We start from the raw sequence: 24,755 nt of genomic DNA, 5'->3' as shown, positions 1-24,755 counted from the left end.
ATAAAAAAAAAAAAAAAAAATGTACTGACAACCTTATTATAAATTACCTGTGAAAGAAAATATAAATTATGACTATATACATTCCTTTTAGATATTACTCCATTCAAAAATAGTGTATGAAAATGAATAAAAAATTTGTTCCTATCCCCTAAAGTTACGTAGTACATTACTGATTCCTTTACGGCTTGGTGAGAAAGAAACTAACTCTATTTACTCTAATTCCTCTGGCTGAGAAGATCATTTAAAGTGATGAAGAACATAGTTTGCATAAAGCAAATGATTAAGTTTTATTCACATATATATACATAGCCCTTAACTTACCGATCATCAATACTATTTTGGTAATATATGTGTAATAATTTGTCCTTGATCCAAGATATCTGTTTTGCAGCATCTTTTCCAGCTGCTGATTGTAACGCATATTTCTTATAAATCTGGGCAAGTCCCATCATGGCTTCTTTGCGCACTCTCCACTTAAAAACAAAAAAGTTTCCTTTATAACATAAAAATGCTTTCATTATATACATTTAGAAAAGTATAGTTTTAAAGTTCTTCAGCTCTATTCACTTTATTTTTTTCCCCCATTAAGGTTATTGGTACATTTAAAGAAAACAATACACTTACATCTATCATTGGGATCTTGCACTTTTACACGATATGTCTTGGTTCTTGTTTTTTATTCACTTTATATAACGTATTTTCAAGCTTTAGACACACCAAATCTCAATTTATAATTGTCATATTTATGAAAAAAGTATTTTAAATGAAATATTTAAGTTTCACATATTAAAAAGAAACCCCTACTAATGATTATTTATTCTTACCCGTTTGTCTAATGTTCTCTCTCTCACAAAATTAAGTAAGTGATCATTGACCAGAAGAATATCCTTTTTAGCAGCCGTAACTATAGACACAATAACATCATGTCTAATAGCTTCCTCAGGGTCGTGTGACCTCACTTTAAGATATTCTGAAAGGCAAGATTTTCTTTTGATTAAAATGAAAACACTGATAACTAAAACATTTAAAAACACTGTGTAAGATGTTTGAAAATAAACCACAGAAAAACAGTAACCAAGAAGGTTCAATGTTTCAAGAAAATCAAGAGTCAGGAAAAAAAACAAGAGGGAAAAGGGGGTAAATGAAGGCCAGTCCAGTGAAAATAAAGCAGTTCTTATAATTGAATAGTAAAATCCCTCTAAAACTGAGAAAGCTGAGCAGGTACTTCCTAACCTCATTATTTAAAGGAATTATATAAATAAAGAGGTATATCAATATTAAAAATTTCATTTTATTTTCCATGTAAATGGATAAAATATTAAAGTTAAGCAGTAGTACCACTGAGAAAAGGCTTTAACATTTGAATTCCTATCCCATAATTTGAGAAAGCCTAAGTAAGGTCACTAAAAGAATGAAACTGAAATAATGGTTTCAAGAAATAGACAAGGAAGAACAAAAGGCAGTTCTACTGAATTGAACTAAGAAAGTGAAAGGAATTCTTACCAGGCATGGTGGCACATGCCTGTAAGCCTAGCATTTGGGAGGCCAAGCCAGAACAATCACTGAAAGTTCGAGGTCAACCTGGGCTATATAATGAGTTCAAGGCTAGTCTGAACTACACAGAGAGATTATGTTATGTCCCCCTCTCAAGAGAAAAGTTTCTTAAAATCAAAAACATGGAGTTCACACATAGCAATGAGTAAACTCGAAAAAAAAAAATTAACACAATTCTATGATGAAATCTCAGGCCTAAGAAAGAAGTATTGCAACTGAGATATATTTAACAAATAAAATACTAATCTGTTTATTATGAAACTAATAAGATAAAACTTGGTTATCTGGATCTGTATTAATTAAAAAAACATACTTACACACAAACAATGCTTATGAGTTTTATTTCAATAACAGTTTAACAATTAAAATCAAAACACCAATAAAATCACTGCCCATGTGTTAAGCTTCTATACTGAGCCATTTCTAATAGATTCTATTCTAAAAGTGAGAAAGACCATATGTTGCTTTAAAAAAAACTGTATTATTATTTCAAATGAAGCACGTTTTTATAGATCTCAAATTCACCAAGATTAAGTTTTATACTTCACTGTACTTCAAATGTAATATGTTATTTTATATCAGTATAAAAGAAAAAAAAATTAATGACACACCAATTTTTAATGCACCCCAATTTCTCTAAAACCAGTCATTCATGTCAAACAAGTATATACACAAAAGTTAACAGACATCAATTTTAAGGAGAAGAGATAACAAAAATTTCTCAGTGATTAGCAGGACAAAGCAACTACTAACGTTCTCCCTGGCATGGCTGAGTCCCTCAAAATTCAGCTAATGGTACAAGAATGGACTCACAAACATACTATCAACAAAAGACAAAGGTGCTTGTGGGTAACACACACTTCTACTCACTCCTGAAAGTACTAGACAGTATTTAAGGGATAAATAATAGGAAGAGATCTTTAGAAATAAAAAAGAGGTCATAGCAAAAGAGATGATTTGTCAACAAAATTTGGCAGATGAAGGATAGGTAAGTACCACAGGACAGTGATAGAGAATTGGTAAATGCCACAGGACAGGGAAAAAAATTTAATGAAAAGGAAAACAATAAACTGATCTTCAAAGCAGAACCCAGAAAGTGTTAAAAATTCCAGGCACCAAGAGAAAGGAGAAATAATGATGACAGCTTAAACAAAGAGTGAGGAGAAATTTCCATGAATGTAAAGGTAGTCATCATTATCTGAGTTGTCTTTTAACTTCCCCACCCTTGCACAGGACTGTAAATCTCTAAAGAAAAGCATACCTAAATTATGTAGATATTAGCTGTTAAATAAACTTTATTTAGATTTACAAAGCTCAGAACAGCTGGTGACACTCGGATAACATTAATATGTGTTTATTCTTATTCTAAAATGTGTTTCTTCTCATTCTACTAACTGCTCCTACTTACTCTACTCCTGTGCATCTAATAATATGACGCATACAAATTTCTGGAAGGTACAACTTGCAGAAAAATAATTATCTGAAGAATTAGAGGAACTATACCCAGGAGGTCAAGGTCAACTGCAAGGTTCTGGCCACAGGAAAAAAAAAGAACACACAAGGCCTGACTGGTGAAGACCCCACACAGAATGAGACATTCCTGCACAGTGTGCCTCTACACCTCTTTTCTCTCCCTTAAAAGACCTGCTGAGTACCTGATTTCACCAAGTCTTTTTTGAGGGAAGGCAGAGTTGTCCCCTCCCATCTTCGCAGGATGTCAGTCCTTGAATAAACATGATTTCCTTCTCACTAACTTTGTCTCCAGTGTATTTGCTTTCGAGTGGCAAATCAAGACATGAAGAGTAGGGAGAATACTAAATCTTTGAGAGCTCCCTTTTAGCCAACTCCAAAGAGTCTAAGGACTAGGAAAGCATACAATGTAACATGTTACATGATTAAATATTCAATGAAAACAAATTATGTATACTGCCATTAAGCAAAGCAAAACATTAAAATGTTAAGGACTAAAAAGGTAATTGATAAAATTATTCATATCTAAGCTGTATTTTAATGTCTCAAAAAATCAAAACCATTACGTATCATTTAGCAAAAATAAATCCTTCATTATTATCTATGGAAAGATACAGATCAATGCAATCCCGAATCAATGAACTAGAGAAAACAACCCAAAAATTCATTTGAAACCAGAAGAGACCCAGAATAGCAAAAGCAATTCTAGGCAAGACAGACATGACAGGGAGTATCATAATTCCCAAATTGAAACTATACTACAAAGCCAATATGATAAAAACAGCATGGTACTGGCAAAAAAACAGACCCAAGGATCAGTGGAATATATTGGAAGATACAGTAACAAGTCCAGAAGTAATCAGCTACCTCACCTTTGACAAAGGAGCCAACCATCCTCACTAGAGGAAAGATAGCATCTTTAATAAAAGGTGTTGGAAAAACTGGATTTCAACCAGCCAAAGATTAAAACTAGACCCTTATCTTTCACAATGCACTAAAGTAAAATCCAAGTAGATTAAAGATCTAAATATTAAAACAGAAACACGGAACTTGCTGGAAGACAACTTAGGTAAAACTCTCGAAGACAATGGCATAGGAAAAGATTTTATGAACACATCCTTAGTAGCAAGGAAACTAGCACAAACAATCAACAACTGAGATCTCATCTTATTAAAAAGCTACTGCACTGCGAGAGAAACCACCAACAGAGCTAAGAGACAACCTACAATGTGGGAAAAAAACTTTTGCCAGCTGCTCCTCAGACAAAGAACTATTATCTAGAATATATAAAGAATTAAAAAAAAAAAGCCCCCCCAAATATAAAGATCCAATTCAAAAATGGGCATCTGAAATGAACAGACATTTCTCAGACAATTAAAAGCAGCAAATAAACACAGGAAAAAATGTTCAACATCATTGGTCATTTGAGAGATGCAGATGAAAACAACACTGAGATTCCACCTCACCCCAGAAAGAAAGGCTGCTATCAAGAGAAATCAACCAAGAACAAATATTGGTGGGGTTGTGGGGAAAAAGGAACCCTTCCCCATTGTTGGTGGGAGTGCAGACTGGTGCAACTACTGTGTAAATCAATATGGAGATACCCCAAACAACTAGGATCAGAGGTTGTATTTGACCCAGCCGTCCTTCTGCTGGGTATCTTTCCAAAAGAATTAAAAGAATCATACCACAGTGATATATGCATACCCATATTTACAGCAGCACAGTTTGCAACAGCTAAAACTTGGAAACAGCCTATTGCCCATCAGTTGGAGGCTGGACAAAGAAGATGTGGTTTTTCTATAAAATGGAATACTACTCAGCCATAATGAGAAACTAGAGTCGTTTGTGCATAGGAAAATGGATGCATATTGAGGCCAGACTCAAGTGAAATAAATAAGACACACGTGTATACACCGAATAGTTTCTCTGGTGTAAAAAGCTAAAAGTGTAAATAAGATCCAAATTGTATAAATGATAATGTGAAACAGGAAGAAAAGGGCTAAAGGTGTAGGGAAGTGGGAAGGGTAGGAAAAAGGATAAGAGAAAAGAAAAAAAATGGAAACAAAGTCTTTATAAGAAGGGGAGGTTGGAGGGGGGTGAAGGAAGGACAGGGGTATGGGGAAAAAATGAGAACCAAGATCTGTCATGTAAAGGTACAATGTAATCATACTATATACTTAAAAAGTACCAAAAAAACTCAATGAAAAAAAAATCTATGAAAAAATACTTAAAATTTTTCATACTTTAAAAAAGATCTAGAATATGCACAAAACTAGTATAGATCAAGGAAAAACACAAAGATACTAATTTTGAAAGATGTATAAGATTTAAAAAGACACCTAATAAAAGGTATTACTCTTACTATGCTTATTCAGCCATAATAATAAGTTAAAGCCATAACAAAATAGCAAGACCTGTAAGAATGGATAAAATCAAATTAAAATAATCAATCAGACAAGAGCCTGGTATGCCAGCACACAACTGTAATCCCAGTATTCTATGAGGCTGAGGTAGGAAGACTATACATTCAAGCCTAGACTGGGCAATTCAGCAATGCAGAGAGAGCTGCTTATCAAAAAATTCCACCAAAAACTTCCTTGAATTAATAAATTCAGCAATGTAACTGGATACTAAAATCAAAAGCACATACCAATAATGAAACCACCAGGAAAGAAAATACCATTTATAATAGCATCAAAAAATAAAATATTTAGAAATTAACCTAACCAAGTGAAAGACCTGTAAAACAAAAACTACAGTACTCTGAAAAAAAGAGATCAAAAGGGACATAAAAAAATGGAAAGACATACCCTGTTCCTGAGTAGGCAGAAACAATACTGACTGTCAAAAATGGCCTGCTTCAAAACTGATATAGAGGTTTAATGCAATCCCAGTCAAAACACAAACAGCATTTTGTCACTGAACTAGAGAAAAAAAATCCTAAAATTTATATGGAACCAGAACAGATACTTTTCATGAAGACCTTATCTTTTAATAGAAGTTTCCAGTCTATAAAGAAGATTATGCTATAGCCGGGTGTGGTGGTGCATGCCTGTAATCCCAGCACTCGGGAGGCTGAGGCAGGAGGATCACTGTGAGTTCAAGACCAGCCTGGGCTACATAGTGAGTTCCAGGTCAGTGTGAAGTACATAGTGAGACCCTTACAAAAAAAAAAAAAAAAAAAAAAAAAAAAAAGAAGATATGGTATAAAATTCTAGCTCTAGAGATTACTTTTCATTATGATAAATTAAAACAAGACTTCTATCACAACAAAAGGGGTTTGTTTTTCTCCTCATAAAGTTTATTGTTTTTCTTTTTTCACTGAAGAGCATCTTGGAATATGTATACGATACCTGTTAAATCCTTTGCTAAATCAGGATGATTCATGAGACAATGGCTAGCAAATTTCACACATTCCAGGCGAATTGGCACATGGATATCATTAAACCTGATAAAAAATATAAAGACACACAACGAGTATTAAAAGAAACAGATTGTTCAATCTACACTCATTTATATTTATTTCTTCATCAAAGAAAAAAACTTATGTAGAAAAACATAAAAAGTAGGAAAATTTACTGTGAGAACTAATTGATTTTAAGGAGCCCATTTAAAAAATACACACTTGGCTCAAATGTAACCATCAAGATAACAATAATTTTCCTATAAATATACTTTTAAATATATCTGTATATGCAAGTTTATGTGTATACATACACAGTTCAGAGAAACATTATATAATCCCATAGCATCTTTGACAGAAAACTTTTCCTCAAAGTACTTAATTACAAGACATTTACAAATGTATGGCAGGGCCAGGATTTAGCTCAGTGGTTCCACCACCTGCCTCACAAGGTTTCCCCTACCAAAAAAATAAATAAATAAACCAAACCAACACATGTACGGCAAATCTCACAGTAGACTCCATGATACTTTGTATCACATGACTAACCTCAACTATAGCCAAACTTACTCCTATTCACTTAATCACATAATTACAACATTTCCACTTATAGAAAAGACAATTTTTACACTGGATCTGTAAATATTAACAGATTTACAAAAGATTAAAACTCACTGACTGATACGCCAGTCAAGTTTCTTTTCATTGCTCTTTTTTTTCCTTTACATTTTTTGGAGCAAGAAAATAGGGGGAGGTTTGCGTGCACACACACACATAACAGTTTACATTTTGCTAACTGAAGCATTCTGATGTTGATGAACAGACTCCCTTTGTTCCTAAATCTTAGATATTGGTATTTAGATCTGCAGAATTGATCATATTAAGATTCAAACTTTTTTAACAAGACTTGTTTATAGATGGTGCTGTGTTCCTCCATCAGGAAATACTTGACGTTTAGTCATTTCTTAACCATAACATTGATGTTCAAAGTCTATACACATTAATTCATCATGATATGGAAAATAGTGATTTTTTAAAATTTAGATGTCAACATTAAAGTAAAACCAGTATTTTTCATTCATTATCTATATGTCTCAGTTCTATAAAATCAAAAGGCTCCCAATCTTATAACCCAACACTACAGAAAAAAAATTGAACATCTACATAAAGGTAGGAAAAAAGGTCTTCAAAATCAGGACCAAATAATTCAAAAGTTTTTTTTTTTTTGGTACTAAAGCTTGAGCTCACACACACTAAGCCAGTGATCAAATGGTATACTACTGTAGTACTGGGCTATATCCTGAGTCTTCTTTCTTCTTGCGGGGGAGGGAGCACAAAATTATAAACTAAATTTCCTGGGAGGGTAGCTGGGATTATAAGTGTACCACATCACACCCAGCTCAGAATAGTTTCTTATTAGAAAAAAGAATCTATGCAGTTCAGTCCCCTCCCACACCAAAAAAATAAAAGTTATAAGTCTGTAGTTTCCTGAGTGTTTCAAATACAGGTGTAAATTCCTATTATAGTTTACCATTTTTGAATTAAACAGGCAGATGATACTCATAAATATAAGTGGGCCAAGGATTTAGCTCAGTGGTGCTGCTGCCTGCCTCACAAGTGCAAGGTCCTGAGTTTGAGCCCCAGTACCAAAAAAAAAAAAAAGTGTGTGTGTGTGTGTGTATAAAATAATGAAAATTTCTTCTAAAATACACAGTTCTTAATTTAGTGGGGGGGGGGGTGTTGCTAAAATCAAACCCAGGGCCTTGTGCATGCCAGATGAGCCTACCAATCTATATCCAAACTACAAAATTCAGTTAATAAAAAAAGCCAAAAAAAAAGTATACTTCTTGCCAGGTATGGTGGTGCACACCTGTAATCCCATCACCTGAGGCAGGAGGATCACTGCAAGGCCAACCTGGGCTACATAATGAGTTCAAGGCCAGCCTGAACTACACAGAGAGATAGTGTCTCAAAGAACAACAACAAAAAACAAAAGTATATTTTGCTTCAAAAATTTAAATACAATGGACTTGAAATTTAGTTGTACAATATAAACTGATAAAATAGTGAGCCCTACTGTCCAGGAACTTTTTTTGTATTTAAAAATTTTTTTAGAATCTAGAAATCAAACTCAAAATGACAATGGGCTAATATTTACTAGCTCATTAAACATAATTGAGCAAAATAAAACCTAAGAAATCACATAAAGAATTTAGAGATCAATAAGCATTTATAAGGCATCCAAATTTATTTTAAAAAAGGATTAATTATAATCACTGCCAGTTGCTATCAAAATGGGAAAACGTGATAAATGCAAATATTCCAACACAAAGAAAGTAGAATCAGAGTCTTTAAATCCTATTACTTAACTGCACTATTTTTACGAGAATAATTTGAGAGAATAAAAATCCTTCCTTATTCTCAAAGTAGCTTTCAACCAGGGCATTTACAGTGCTTTTATTCTGTATTCTCCAAAAATGAGATACATAAACATTTAAAATGCAGTCTGCAAGCAACTTCAGGTGTTTTGTGGGACACTGAATACATAAAAGGAATCCAAGTCATCATTTCCTTTGAGAAATACAGAAAGGAAAGCTGGGAGGAGAAAGTAATTTATTTATTCACTCTGTTAATATCTTTATCCTTTCAATATCTCCAAATAATCTAATTAAATATACTTTTTTTTAGGGCCAGGGATTTAGCTCAGTGATTCTGCCACATGCCTCGCAAGCTCAAAGTCCTGAGTTCAATTCCTGATACCAAAAAACAAACAAACAAAAAACTTTTGGCGGGGAGGGGCTATATCTCCTAAAGAGGCATTTTTCAATTAGAATTCTTCTTTGGTTTGAAGTAATAAATTTTAATTTTATGGTTTTAATACTATGTGAGATAGTATTTTTTAATGTGTCATTTTAAAAAAGATGAAATAAAAGGAAGACTACTACAATCAACACTTAAATTTTCAACATATCCTTCATCAATATGATTTTAGAAAATAAAGTTTAAACATGGACAGCATTTTTTAAAAATAATGCAAGTATATATAAACATACATATATTGCTTTTATCCAGGAAACCAAAATTATATACCTGCCCAAGTAGCACTGCCAAAGTGGCTTGTTTTGAGAAGCCAATTCTGAGTCCTTTGCCCCAAACATTTTTGCCAGTAGTTTAACAACTTGGAGTCGTTCTTCATTATCATTGCTCTTTAAAAAAAAAAAAAAAAAAAAAAAGTTTAAAAGCCATGAATCATATTCAGAACATGTTCGCCCCATGATTTTCCTTATCCTCCAATTCAAAGACAATCTTTCATGAACTACAAATAAATTACATAACAATTCTCACTAAAATTTCACAAAATTAAATGTCGTAAATGTTATAGTCATATCAAATTACATTAAAGCAGTACACCACACATAAAAATGTATGTATGATTAAATGTCTGATCAAATGGTAGAGGATGCTCCTACAACTGAGGTTTACATCTATTCAGAATCAAATTCAAATACCTACTACAGGCCCTTGAAAAACTGGTTTTTAATAACAGTAGCAGAGGCTAGGCCTACACTAAACTGATAAATCTGCATAATGATACTTTTTACATTTTTATTGAAGTGTCTGGATTCCTAAATGAAAGTCAACAGCCTAATGAGCCCTGCATATGCAAAAATTAGAATTTCTGTTTTACATACTATACTGCAGGCACTCTGGGGATGAAAAATCAATTTCAGTACTGATTTTGGTGCTACCACCAAATGACACATTGGTTACATGAATGAGCAAGTCACAATACTAGACTTAAACACAAAATATGGAAATTAAGTCTATCAAACAGAACATCTGACACTATACAATTTTTTTTCAACCAATACGTCAACCTAGCATTCAAAAGTCCTAACAATATGAACTAACTCATCTTTTTACTCCTCTAAATTAAGTAGTTCTCAGCCCTAGCTTACATTAGAATCACCTGTACGGCTTCAAAACAAGCAGCCATCAACCCAAATGCCTAGACTCTACTCAGAAATTTTTTTAACTGGTATGGCTTAATACCTGGAAATCTATTAAGGCTCCAAAAGTGAAGATTTGAATATGCAGTAAAGACTCAATTTAAATTTACTTTATGTTACCTTCCAACTATAATTATTTGTATTCCACAGAATGACCCAGCACCTTCCTACCTCTATATGCTTCTGCATGCTGTTTCCTTTCCTTCAATTGTATGCAGTTGCCTCTTATGACACTTATAATATCTGGCCTCTTATTAGATCTTTTTTTTTCCTCCTCCTCTCATACTAGATATTAAGTTGGTTGAAAGCAGGGATGATAATTTCCTTATTTTTATATTTTTCATAATGTGTAGGAAAATGCATATAGCATTTACTCTATTATTTTTACTAGAGAAAATCAGAAAAATCAACAAATAATTAGAAGTGTGACTATCTTGCCTCATGAAATTTGCTAACCACATTTTAAAATGGGCAGGGGATCAGTTAATCAAATAACTCAAGAAACATACCAAAAATATACCCAAACTGAAATAAGGATAATTATTTAATGGTCATTTTTAGGATATTCATACTATAAACATTAGCATTTTTTAATTCTGGTTTTAAAAGAGACAAATTTAAAGTTTTATATTACATGGAAATAATTTAAGAACTTTTCTACATAGTATACTGGGGCCCATCAAAGATTAATAATTATGACTAGCTTTATTTAATTATCCTGTAATGATTTGAAAGAGAAAACTCTTATTTCCTAAATCTGCAAATGAAGCTTAATTTCACAGCATAATCAATGTCAAAACAACAGGGACATGCAACCAAGAGATTTCAAGGCCTATGTGATAAATAAATTTGCAATTTAGGAAAGTAACATGATACCTGGGAGATAATATGACTAAGAGAAAATATTTCACACTTTGTGGATAGTAAATGTTGAACTATTTTTATTACCCAATCAAGAAGTCAAGGGAAGTGCTACAATCTATGTATAGCTATATGAGCCATACATCTATATAAGCTCAATGTATAGCTAATGACCTCTAAAACTAGCTAATGTGGAGGAAAATACGATCCTGCTCATCATTTACTAAATGGCTACTAACTGCCAGGCATGAAGTAAGGCACTGAAGATACATACAGGCATGATATCAGCATATAAATAAAGTAATACACTCCCTTACTTGTATATTCAGTCAAAATTACTCTCAGAACTAAAATGCAGTCACTACTCTCAACTCTTTCAGTGACCTGCTCTCAGTCTACCTAGCATACTTCTTTTCCTACTTTTAATTGACCCTCACTCATTCTGCAGACCGTATTTCTTTTATACCTTTAATAAATACAAAACTTCGCTACCTCTTGCATGTTTCTTGTCATATTCTTTGTTCAGCTCAAGAACCTGGAAAGATCTGTGGCAAAGAGCCCACAACACTTCAGAACCCCTGTAACAAATCTGAGTTTTTTGTTTTGTTTTTAAACAGTCATCAAAAAACTATAGGTTAGGGCCAGGGATTTAGCTCAGTGGCACCGCACCTGCCTTTCAAGCCCAATGTCCTGAGTTTGATCCCAAGTACAAAAAAAAAAAAAACACTATAGATGATAACCCCATGTTTCTGAAAGCCATCATTCTGAACAACCTAACACATCACTTCCAGTTAAATCGAAAGTTTTCCTGAAGCTATAACCTTTCAAGTTAAATAGATGATTCTATGGTTAATTGGACAGTGTAAAAGAACAATTTCAAAGCAACTATATCAGAATCCATATCTATATCTTTTAAACTTATCTGTAAAATTTATTAAAAGAAATTTTTGTGATTATAGACAACTTCCCTACCCAAATAAGGAAACTAGGAAAAAAAAAAAAAAGATCTGTTTGAACTAACTAAGCAAGATTTGTTAAGAGATCATTCTAAAAGATTCCTAATGATCCATTCCTTTATATTAATTTGAAATCTGGTATTCAAAGGTCATGATTCCTGGAATATCTAAGACTTAGCTTGCAGAACCTACTCAGATAGTTAAGAGATATTCACAATTCAGGACCTGCTAGAATAAACAAGTGAACAAATACATCTAAAATACTGACTTGCATGTTTTTCTTTACTCCAACTCATTCCTTTACATATATATGCTCAATCTTTTCAGTTTTTGGGTTACTGTTTCAGCAGAACCCAGGAAAATAACTTTGGCAAAGTCAGAATGCTATTCTACAGTATATTATTTACTTTATTATAAATACTGTTAAGCAGCGGTCAATAAATAGTTTTATAATTGTATTTGTTAACCTGGTTGACAGAATCATATTTTTACAATAGTTACCTTTAATTTGAACTCAAGCTGGGGTAAAACAGAGAGCAGCAAATGACTATCAATATTGTAGAGCTCCAAAATTAAGTCAAAGACATGCTCTGACAAATCGCTGATAGATGTTTTCCCAAGCATCAGAACCTGATTAAAAAACTTTTAAGAAAGAAAACTTGTCACTAGTAGAAACACCATAGCTAAAATGAATTTTCTAAAGTCTTAATTATTATTTAATTAAGTTTTTCATTACTTTATTCAAACTCTACATATCAAAACATTTTCTAATAGGTGGGAAAATGCTACATAATTATGAGCAGATAATTTTGTACATAATGAAAGAAAATCTCTATTGACTCATCCATTAACACATCAATAAAGCCCCTACCTTCCAACTATATTTTATTTCCCATTATATTTATTATACACTGTCTTTGATAATTCATTTTAGGTTTTAACTTCACTGGATTAAGGGATACTTGGCCAGCTGGTAAAGCACTATTTCTGAGTAAATCTTCAAGAATGTTTCCAGCGGGCGTGGTGGCGCACACCTGCAATCCCAGCACTCCCGAGGCTGAAGCAGGAGGATCGCTGTGAGTTTGAGTTTGAGACCAGCCTGGGCTACACAGTGAGTTCCAGGTCATTCTCAACTACATAGTGAGACACTGTCTCAAATAAACAACAAAAAAAAGAATGTTTCCACAGGAGACTGAACCTAGCACAAAATGGCAAAGACTGCTTGTAATGTGGGCAGGCATTATCCAAGGGACTGGGTCCCAGATAGAACAAAAACCAGAAGAAAAGCCAATTCATTCTCTCCTTTCTAAGGCTGGAGACAGCTTGGTTCTCCTGCCCTTAGACATCAGAACTCCAGGTTCTTCAGACACAAGAGTAAAAACATGCAGAAAAAATAAGTGAGATTACTATTACCTCAGCATCTTGTTACTTCTTGATAATTCTATGCAAGTAAAGTAAGTGAACAACAGCTATTCCATCTATAGTACAAAAGGACTGAAAATTATTTGGGGGGGAGGGTGTTATTTGTCCTGAAACAGGATTTCACTATGCAGTTGAGGGTAGCCTTGAACTCACTATGTAGCCCAGGCTATCCTCAAACTCACAGCAATCCTCCTACCTGAAGTTCCTGAGGGCTGAGATTGCAGGTGTGTACCACCATGCTCAGTTGAGAAATGATTTCTAATGTTACCAATTTTGTACTGCTACAAGACAATTAAGTTCATTAAAAAGTGACTTTATATGTAATTATACAGGTTTAAAGTAGAAAACAGTAAGACTTGTTAACTTAAAGGCGGCACAGCAATGCTTACTGACTTCTCAGCTAATCTTCAGAGTAAAACACAAGAAAACAGACATAAGAAAATAATGGACAAGTTACTAGAAAAAAATATACAGTTGAGAAAGTGCTAGGATCAGTTTACTAGTATCCTTCCCACAGTTTCTGATAAAGCATGTAACAAGAAGTTCCACAGACAAGAACAGCTGGTGTAAATGAGAGGGATATGTTTTTACATCAGCTTATCTGCAATTGCTCAGAGTGTTTCCTTGGGCCCGTGTCTTTAACTTTCATTATAAACAGTTTCACACAAACCACAAAACTGGACCAATATAATGACTCTAATCATACAAGTCCAATTAGATATTTTATTTACTTTTCCTTAATTACCCCACTCAAATATTTTATTCGTATCTTTATACCATGAAAAAGGCATCAAAATAAAGTTCCCCTAAAAAAAATCTGGCTTGACAGTACTGGCTTAAATAAGGGCCAGGGATTTGGTTCAGTGGTTCCGCCACCTGCCTTGCAAGCTCAAGGGCCTGAGTTCAGTCCCTGGTACAAAAAATAAAAAAACATATATATATCATGTCATGTCTAAATAAGGACCAACAGGAGGAACTCATTTAAGTGTGCTCACCTAAGCCATAGAACTCATCACTCAGGGGCATATGAAACAAGGAAAAGACAAGGGATAACTCAATTCAAATAGTATCTAACACTCAAAAAACTGTAAAATCCAGGATTTTGAGTTTTTTGTCAATCCTGGAATAAGATAGATTATAAAATTTGATTCTGCAGTTTCTGAAAGTTCATGCTTCAAAGCAATTCCCTTACAAATAAAATTTTATCTGTCCAAATCATCATATGCCAGAAACAAAAGTAGGAATTTATCAAGGTAGTATTTTAGAAAATCTGTCACCTCTCAAAGTAACATCTTTTCATGATTATCTTTTATACCCTGACTTTAAATTTTTGTATAAAGCAAGAAAAAAATCTCCACTATATTACAGAAGAACATGTAAACGATTATAAAAGGGATTATTTTTTAAAAGATTTACATCTTTTACTTGATTACAGGTGGGTGAAAGAAGATAGCAGGTAAAAAGAACTGTCAAACAATTCCAGGGACCACCTTGAACATATATGCTAGACCTGTGATCTAGGAGGCACCATTCACAGAATACAGTATGAATAGTACATGTAGAGAGCACACTGGAACTGTCGGCAAAAAATAAAACCTACCAATACCATAAACTTCTACCACTAAACCTAAAGGATAAAATAAATTTCACCTAAATTAAATATGTGACCAATCCCTAAGCAGAATTGGGTGATACTCAAAAGGTCATTCCATTACAATCTTCCCTCCTCAAATAAGTAAATGTATTTATTCCCTCTACAAGGGATAGCAATAGATAAGCAACTTTCATCAAATTGTTAGTGCCAGTTATTCTTACCTTCAATTTCTAGGTTTTGTTATGAGTTCATATCATCCTGTACAAATTTCATCTCCAAAAAGCTGTAAGCAACTTCTCCGAATAATGATACATTCCATGTTTTATCTAATTACACTTAATTCTATCTCTAAAATTACAGTGTATTTTCCTAACCAAAATAAAAGCTGTTTTTATCAACTCCTAGATAATTTGAAAAAAGCAAATGAATGAACAAACAAGATGAGATAACCATCCAGAAAATATTAACCAAGAATAATTTTAAGAAAGGAGAAAGAAAATACACTGCAGGGACAGGGATTTGACTCAGTAGTTCCACTGCCTGCCTTGAAAGTACAAGGGCCCCAGTTCCATCCTGGGTACTGGAAAATAGGAAAAAGGGAAGGGGAAGGGGAAGGGAAAAGGGAAGGGGAGGAAAGAACATTGCATTTTTAAAGTATATACTACTTGCTGAAATTTTGCTAACAGTGTTTAAATTTTTGATTTAAGCATTCTTAATAAGCAATTACAAGTAATACTTACATTGGTAATATATGGTTCAATAGCTTGAGCTGTCCTCTTCAGTAAAGCCTTTGCCAAATCATATGCTTGCTTATTTAAATTCTGAAAAACATTAACAATATTTGTACTGTGTGTGTGTGTGTGTGTGTGTGTATTTTGCTTTTTTGTTTTTCACAGGGCTGAGAATCAAATCCAGGACCTCAGACATGCTAAACAACTGCTCACCACTGAGCTCCTCAACACACACAAGCCTCTATGAAGAGCAAAATGTACCTGTATTCATAGGCTACTCTTGAATAAATAAATGAGAAACTATTACCTATAGAAGAAAGTAATGCTATTTTTCTTCCCTTAGAATATCTGACCTACTAGGTTCACATAATCCCTTCCCAGTAAGATTATACTCTTTGAAATGCTCATAACATAATGCAAAACACAGAAATGTTTAATAAATATTTACTAGATAAGAGATGTCATTCTAAATCTCATCCCAAATTCAGATCCGCTCAGTTTGAGTACAAATACAGGTTGTCAAAAGCCAGGTCCAGAAGCAAAACATCTTAAGAAGATAAACTGGGCTCTACTGTGGACAGCAATGGGGAACCAGAAGAAGGGAAAAAACTATCGGGTTTTACAGTTACAGAAAAGCAATTTACTGTAGCATATAGTTAAGTTCAGTGATACAGGAAACAATAAACAGTAAAGCATAAAGTACAAAAAAGTATCCTAAAATGATTTTCTTGAAGATTCTGGTAACAGAAAAACCAAAATCACTACCAGGAACTAAGCATGCCCCAGAGGAGAGGATCAATGAATATATAACCTTAAATTCACATTCTTTACTCACATATTTTAGACCTTCTTGCCTTGATATCTCTACTATATTACTTCATTTCTAACTGATGTTTAATATTTTTGTTATATAAAGTGGGCATTGTAGTGCATGTCTGTAATCCCAGAACACTGAGACAGAGGCAGGAGGACTGCCACAAATTCAAGGCCAGCCTGTGATATACATTGAGTTCATTGTCAGCCTGGACTACATAATAAGAGCCTAACTCAAAAATAAATAAATAAATAAAAATTTGAGACATTTTGCTATCTAGGGCTGTAGGTTTTTGTACTTCTCCAATCCATTTACATTAATTTATTTGTCTTGAGTAAGACTTCTTAAGAGTATCAGAAATTTCTGTAGTTCTCTATTTCAGTCTGGCTATTTGGTTCTTTGTATATCTTGTCTACAAATTCTATAGATCAGTGTTGAGCCTCTTAGAGCTTTCAATGATACAAACAGCCTGCTGCAGCACACATCCCATAGGTTTGCAACCACTGCTATATACTAATAAACCTTGGCCAACTGATTCCATGTATAACATATCTTAGGCTATAATTGTCTTTTCACAATGTGTATATCTCAATGCATATAAGTTTTTAACTTTAATGAAATCAAATATATCAGTCTTTTATATGGTTTATGCCCACTATATCTTTTAAGAAATACATTCCAACACTAAGATTGTAAAGTTGTTTATTTCCAAATAAAATTTTGAATTGTTTTTCAAATTGAGATAAACTGTAATCTACTTTTATATACAGTATAAAATAACTTTATTTTCCATATGGGTAGTCAACTGCCTTAAAAACACTGATTAAATAGTTCAGTATTCCCCCTCATGACTTCTGGTAGTCTCAACTTTTACATAACTATAAATGTCATTTATGAATTCTCCATCACTCTCTATAAGTTCTTTTGTCCATTTTTGCCTGGTTATAATCAAAAAGACATACACATAAAAAAATATCTTAACATGTCCCTATTTTTTTCAAAACTGCTTGGCTACTATTGATCATTTGGTTTTTCACATGAATTATAGATTGTTTGTCAAACTACACAATCTATCTCGATCAGATTAATTTATATGCTGAAAACTGACATCATTTCACATCAAATCCCTCAACATATTAAGTTTTCTATTACACCTTTCAGTCAACTAAAATGATTTTCAAAAAAGATCATGTGCCTATTTGTTAAATGTGTTATTTTTTGTTAAAGCCAAAAATAAAAACGTTTTGAAGTTGTGCTAACATTTTTATACTGACCTTATATATATCAACTCTTTATTTTCTGCACAATCACTAAAAATCAGTTGTTTCATCTTTCTAAATCCTTTTGTCTTGTTTTATTCCACTAAACACATGTCAAAAGATTGCAAATTTTTAAATTTTTGCACAGAATTCATGTTACCTACAAAAACTGAAAGAATATGAATTTGAAGAGAAAAAAATCTTATTATGTTGCACTATTATGGGCATTCCAAAAAATGGAACACCCAGCAGATATCGAAGGGTAAAGACTCCTAGTATAATGCTGATTAAAAACAGCATATTTTTATATGAATAAAGATAAAACTTTTATAATCTTCCTAACTTCAAAGAGGATGCTTCAGTATTTCATCATTAAGCTATCGTGTCACTAATATATTTATTAGCTTAAAAAAGTTCCTTTCTAATTCAAAATTGCTAGGAGCTTTTATCACAAATCAGAGAATTCTCTATCTACTTAAAGACTTCTTTCTCTTTGATCTGTTTCTTTAGACAACTATCTTAGTCTAGTCCTAACATTTTCTCACACAGATCCACCATTGTGTACACAGAATAAAGCCAATATGTTCATTATCAATATTATTCATTTTTCTGGAAGCTACAATTATTTTATATTGAATTTTTATGACTGTATTTATAAACTACCTCCCTTCTGAGATTTTTGTCAGTTTTTCTTAAGAAGAGTGTACTCTATTCATAAAATGAATTGTGGGGTATCTCCGCCTTTACCATAAATCTCAAATTTTGCTGAATATTAGAACTATTTGCCACCTAACTCATCAATAGAATCCCCTGGTGATCTTTCACTCTTTACTTGATTTCCACCTCTGTCATTGTTGCTACTTTTGTTTGAGGAGGAAAAATTCTGTTTAAGGGTAGAGTTTTTAACAGCCAATTACTTTTTTTTTAATTCGTTAAAGCTATCCTTGACTTTTCTCTCAAGACAAACTAGGCAAGTTTTATTTTCTAGGAGTTTATATTGTCTAATTTAAATATGTTGGTATGAAATGCTATTCATAGAAGTATCTTCTTCATGTATGCTGCTCATTTCATTCTAAAACTGTATCATCTCCCTTTCTGTGATTCAATATCCAAGCGTCTGCCTTCTGAATACAATTTTCAAATTATCAATTTGAAGTTTTCATGGAATGTCACTATATTTTCTATTTGATTCATTTCTGTTCTCTGGTTTATTCTCTTATATACTTTTTACCTTGTTAATGTTTTATAATTTCTCAAATTGAGCACTTAGCTATAAAATAACACTTAAAAATTATTGAATCTGCATCCCATAAATTTAATGTAACATTTCAGTGAGCCTTTCTATATAACTGCTATTAAAATGTTTTTTTCAAATTACGTTACAGAAAAAAAATATGAGAAAATGAAAAAATGGAAATAAAGTGTTTGTAAACGGGGAGAGGAGCAAGGGGTGAAGGGAGGGCAGGGACAAGGGGGAAAAATGAGAAGCAAGACCTGTCATGTAAAGGTACAAGATCCCAATAATGAATGTAACTGTACTGTATACCTAAAATTTACCAATAAACTCAATTTTTAAAAAATTATGTTACAGAAGTTTTATTTTTCAAATTCACAATATTCCTACACATTCTTGGTCTACTTGATTTATAATCACTGGGAAGCACATTAAAATGATCATAAAATTATGAATTTGTTTACCTTCAAAATTCTTCCAATTTATGCTCTGTATATTTTGCATGTTTATGCATACCAGATTAAAAAGTTCCTAACAATTAAACTTATTAGTAATGCATTTCTTTATCCAGTAAAAACTACTGCCTCCAATATTAACTAAGCTACTTCATTTTCTTTTGGTTTGTATTTGTCTGTTTCCCCTTTCACATCCAACTTTCCATGGCTGTATTTCAATTGTTTCTCTTATTACTATCAAACAGCTGAACTGTCTTCAAGCCAATCTCACAACCTATCTTATTAGTAAATTTAGACCATTTACATTCACTGCATTTCTCCCTACCCTTTCCTTTTTGAGAAAGGTTCTTACTATGTAGTTCATGCTGGACTTGAATTCTTGGTGATCCTATCCTCCTGCCTCATTCTTCTAGCCTAAGTGCTGGAATTACAGGTATGCACCACCACTTTCTTTTCTTATAATCCTTAAAATTTTAAAAAGAAAACTTCATTTAAAATTCAAAGTTAATCAACACATCCACATATTTCTGATCATCAACAAGATCATATCACTCACTAAACACTCAATCTTATATACTATTTTCATTTAGTGGTTTAGGGCCAATTTGCTAATACTCCTTTAATTAATCACAAATTATTGCTGTTCACTAATTTGTTTTATATAGTAATCCTTATTAAGAGCACTTCTTAGGGGCCAGGTATTTGGCTCAGTGGTTCCACCACCTGCCTTGCAAGCACAACGCTCTGAGTTCGATACCGGGTACCCAAAAAAAAGAGAGAGCACTTCTTGTTCACCACTACTTGTTGCATAACATTTGGATAACATTTTAAAATGCAATTTTCAGGCCAGGGATTTAGCTCAGTGTTTCTGCTGCCTGCCTCACAAGCTCAAGGACCTGAGTTTGATCCACAGTACCATAAAAAATGCAATTTTCTTCATTGTAAAGTACTCACATACTTCTTTTAGGAAGTATCTTTTTATGATATTATATCTCCATTTAACTAAACATGGAACTGTAGGTTGATGATTATTTTATTTAGCATGTTAGGAATATATTTGCACTATCCTCTGGCACATATCCACTCAGTGGAGAAGATAGCCATCAGTTTAACCTTTATTATTTTTTAAAGGTTATACTTTTTTCATTTTGCATGCTTTATATATTACTCTTGTTTTGGTGTTCCTCACTTTCTCCAGGTTGTCCCTGAACAGGGATTTATTTTTCATTTATTCTGCTCATGACACTTTTGCTTTCTAAGCCACAAAGTCATGCTTTCCGTCACTTCCAAAAAATTTAAATTTTACTGAGTATCATCACCACCACCAAACATACTGGACCTCATCTTTCAGGTTTTTTTCTACCATTATCTATCTATCTATCTATCTATATATATATAGAAATATATATATATTTCCTAAGATCCATCTCCCAGCTCTCAAAATATTTCTATGTAATCTAATCAAGATTATAGTTTCAATGACCATTTTTCATTTCTATTAAGTTGTCCTCCTAACCTCCTTTCATATGTCTAGTTATTGTGGGACTTTTATTCTTATATGCTTAATCCACATAAGCACTTTACTTTTAATCCATTTAAGTAAATTTACACTTTTCTTAAAACCTCATTAGAATGTTTTATTCAGTACCATAAACATTCACTAAACTACAAAGAGCTGAAATCATGCCAGGGCTATAGAACAGAAGTTCTAGTCTAAACTTAATATACTAAGCAGAGGACAGAATTACAAGTACTAGCTGGTAAGATTCCAGCTCCTATATTCACAGGTAAGAGTTGGGTCTTAGAATACTAGTTTGTAGAACTGTCTCTATACAACAGAACAAAGAAAAAGCATACACTCAGGAAGTGCCTAATACTGTATACTATTATTTTAGCAGTGTTGGAAATCAAACCCACCCCCTCACTCATACTAGGCAAATGTTCTATCCCTGAGCTACACTTTCAGATCAGAAAGTAACAGCTACCTCTTGCCCCACAGTCTTTTTCCTGACAGTGAACTGAACAGATAAACATCGGAGACATATCTGATAGCTGCTGAATGCAGAAGCCCAAGCTGGATCCATGGTCTGCATCTGGGAGGGCTTTCTATTACAGATAGTTAGCATGAACCAGATGGCAGGGCTGGGAAGATGACTTTGGGGTAGTCTACATCTCCTGTTAGAAGCCCAATTCTCTATAGATACTATGCAGTCAGATTCATGACCCTAGCCCACCTGAGTAGACAAGACACAGAAACTGAGGCATCGGGCCAGGTACCTCTGGTCATCTCCCCTGAAGAAGCTGGAAGCTAGGATCCCACTCACTTTTACCATGCTTCTAATTAAAAGGGTAACAGGGACATTAACTGCATGTAGGAACCAAATGAAGGAGGTGGCTAAATGTGCCTCAGAAGGACTGCTCTCCCTGGCCGCTTCCCACTTCTGGTCACCAAGGACATAGACAAGGCTGGGCTGGGTAGAATTAAAATGAGATGAGCCACCCACAGCTAAACACCAGTGGGAATAACACCAAGAAAGCAAAGGAGTAGAGAGATGGCATCAGCTCAGAGTCATGCCAGCATAGTATCAGCATGCCAGCCCTGATGATTTCATTTAATAATTTTTGAGGTCTCATATTACTCTTTGTAGTGTCTTCTCACTTTCAGCACTATAATATTAAGATTTGAAATTTTGGATTATGAGGTCATTTTTATTAAAGCATTTGTACTAATGCTACAGAGCTATAGACTACAATTATATTTCGGCAGAAAGTTCTTAAATTCAAACAGATGTTTATATTAATTATTCCTATGTGCTACTCCAGAGACTAATCATTTCTAAATCACATAATTCTATTTCTAACTATTTATCACACAATCCATCATTTTCAAACATCAAAACATAACTGAAAAAAGTGTAAAAACATCCATCTTGATTAATGTCACTTAGGCAAGAAACACTGTCATCAAACATATCCTATTCCAATTAGTATAGACTTCTCTTAATTTCACTCACTATGCTATCATTATCTTTTAGTTAAGACCCTAACTGGTTCTATCCCTTAACATTTTATAAAGTCATGTAATTGCATCTAAGTAGCTATTTTTTAACTCATTTTCTGAAATACAAAACAGAATTATCCACATATTGTGCTGCATGAATCATTTCTTTTTTCTAATTTGAATGACTAGTCACTGTAACATGTCTTACTATACTTTAAATAGTATTACTATTAATCAGCACATACGCTACAACTAAGGTTAAAGTACGATAAATTTAGAATGTAAGCACAAATCTGGATGTAAATAGTAATAGTATTTAAATACATTTTGTACATATTATTACTCACCTTATGGGCAGGGACAAGATTGACTAAAACAGTATCCAAAAGCTCCTGAGATACAGTATCTCCTTCACAAATAATAGAGCTCATGAGGTCGACCATATGCATATGAACTTTCTGATTGTGGCCATTGCTGAAATTCAAGACACATTTTGTTGAAAGTATCACGGAGGTGTATTGGCCTTAATCATAAGATGATAGTAGCAAACACTGCACTTTACAAAAGGATACCAAAATAATAAAATTGTATATACACATTTAATGCTTTCCTGTATTCCCCAAATCTTCCAGTACCCAAAATACCTTTCAAAGTAGAGTTCTTAGATTACTTTCTCCCAATTTTAACCAATGTAAGAACTAAGTGATTAAATCTTCAATTCTGTCTTAGCCAAAATTGTTTTAAACCTCTAGCACATAATTTTTAAAACACAAAATGCTCAAAATAACCGCATGCATTTAAACAGGTCAATATATAATTTAAATAAAGGACAAATAATAAAATTTTTAAATTGACCTACTCCACTATTCTACTAAACAATATTTACTCCCTTAAAATACAAAATTAACTTAATTCCATTCATTTTAAAAACAAGTAAAAAATAAACTTAAATAAGTTATAATTCTTAGCCCTCTAGTTTGTACCATAACCCAGTTTATGTGAACTCTCTTCTAAGTTAAAAATCCCTTATATGTTTAATACTTTATACTTAGTAAAATAAACTTACTTTATAACTGAAAATAATGTTCTGTATAGTTGTGTAAAAATTTCATTGCTATCTTCTAGCTCAAAGCATATGTTGTATGATTTGACCCAAGCAATGTTCTAAAAATGAGAGGAACAAAAAATGAAATAAGTACTTTAATTGAAAAATATGCAAATATATAAAAAAAGTTTAAAATGTCACCTCAAGATAAAAATGTATTGCTTACCTCAAGTAAATAAAAATACCTATTGAACTGTGGACTCTTTGTATCCTCTAGTCCCTTTAACTGCCTTGTTATAAACATAAATATATCCTTAAAAGAAAAAGACAAAGTACTGTTTAGATTATGAATGCTAAATAAAAACACACATTAAAAAAAACTAAAGCCACTCCAGCACTTTTATATCACAAGTACATTGTAAAGAACTGCACAGATTTCTTGAAAATATAACTTATACAAAAAACACTACACATCTGTATAGCAAACTTTTTAGAGACTAAGTACCTAAACAGCAACCCAAAATCCACTGATTTATCCCAAAATGCAATTAAACCTGAATATTCGATACTTAGATGCTAAGGCTTTGCTGGAGTAACTTGACTCACATGCCCACAGAGAGGGCTCTGCCTACCCACTGCACTACACGTGCCATAGGTTCACCACCACTGCTATATACCTTATCATCCTTCATAAGATAATATTAAATCATTTACATGATCTTAAAGTAGGAAAAGAATATCTTATAGCATGTGTTGGGCATGGTGACACACGCCTGTAAGCCCAGCATCTGGGAGGCTGAGGCAGTAGAATCACTGGGAGTTCAAGACTGGGCCACATAGTGAGTTCCAGGGCAGTCTGATCTACACAGTGAGACCCTGTCTCAAAAAAAAAAATAAATAAATAATAATAATAATAATAATAATAATAATAATAATAATAATA

At 33.1% G+C, this 24,755-nt stretch overlaps 1 protein-coding gene across 6 annotated transcripts in view; it reads right to left on the bottom strand.

Moving 5' to 3' along the window:
* Pds5b (PDS5 cohesin associated factor B) overlaps nt 1-24,755 on the bottom strand; it is a 112,915-nt gene that overhangs the window by 80,028 nt on the left and 8,132 nt on the right. For 5 of the 6 annotated variants that reach the window (XM_010623911.3, XM_010623908.3, XM_010623906.3 and 2 more), the window contains exons 3-11: nt 24,039-24,125; nt 23,834-23,931; nt 23,115-23,241; nt 16,014-16,094; nt 12,759-12,899; nt 9,521-9,636; nt 6,381-6,475; nt 825-970; nt 322-473 (exon numbers count right to left, since the gene is read on the bottom strand). In XM_010623911.3, coding sequence (XP_010622213.1) covers nt 322-473; nt 825-970; nt 6,381-6,475; nt 9,521-9,636; nt 12,759-12,899; nt 16,014-16,094; nt 23,115-23,241; nt 23,834-23,931; nt 24,039-24,125 — 1,043 coding nt within the window. Of the gene's footprint in view, nt 1-321; nt 474-824; nt 971-6,380; nt 6,476-9,520; nt 9,637-10,611; nt 10,766-12,758; nt 12,900-16,013; nt 16,095-23,114; nt 23,242-23,833; nt 23,932-24,038; nt 24,126-24,755 lie in introns of those variants that run through there. The other variant, XM_010623912.3, reaches the window with a different exon arrangement.

This window comes from Fukomys damarensis, unplaced genomic scaffold, assembly GCF_012274545.1.
Source record: "Fukomys damarensis isolate Sample0158 unplaced genomic scaffold, DMR_v1.0_HiC HiC_scaffold_38, whole genome shotgun sequence".
In the NCBI taxonomy this organism is placed as follows: Eukaryota; Metazoa; Chordata; class Mammalia; order Rodentia; family Bathyergidae; genus Fukomys; species Fukomys damarensis.
Note: the sequence above shows the minus strand (reverse complement) of the source record. Positions and strands in the feature narration are given on the sequence as shown.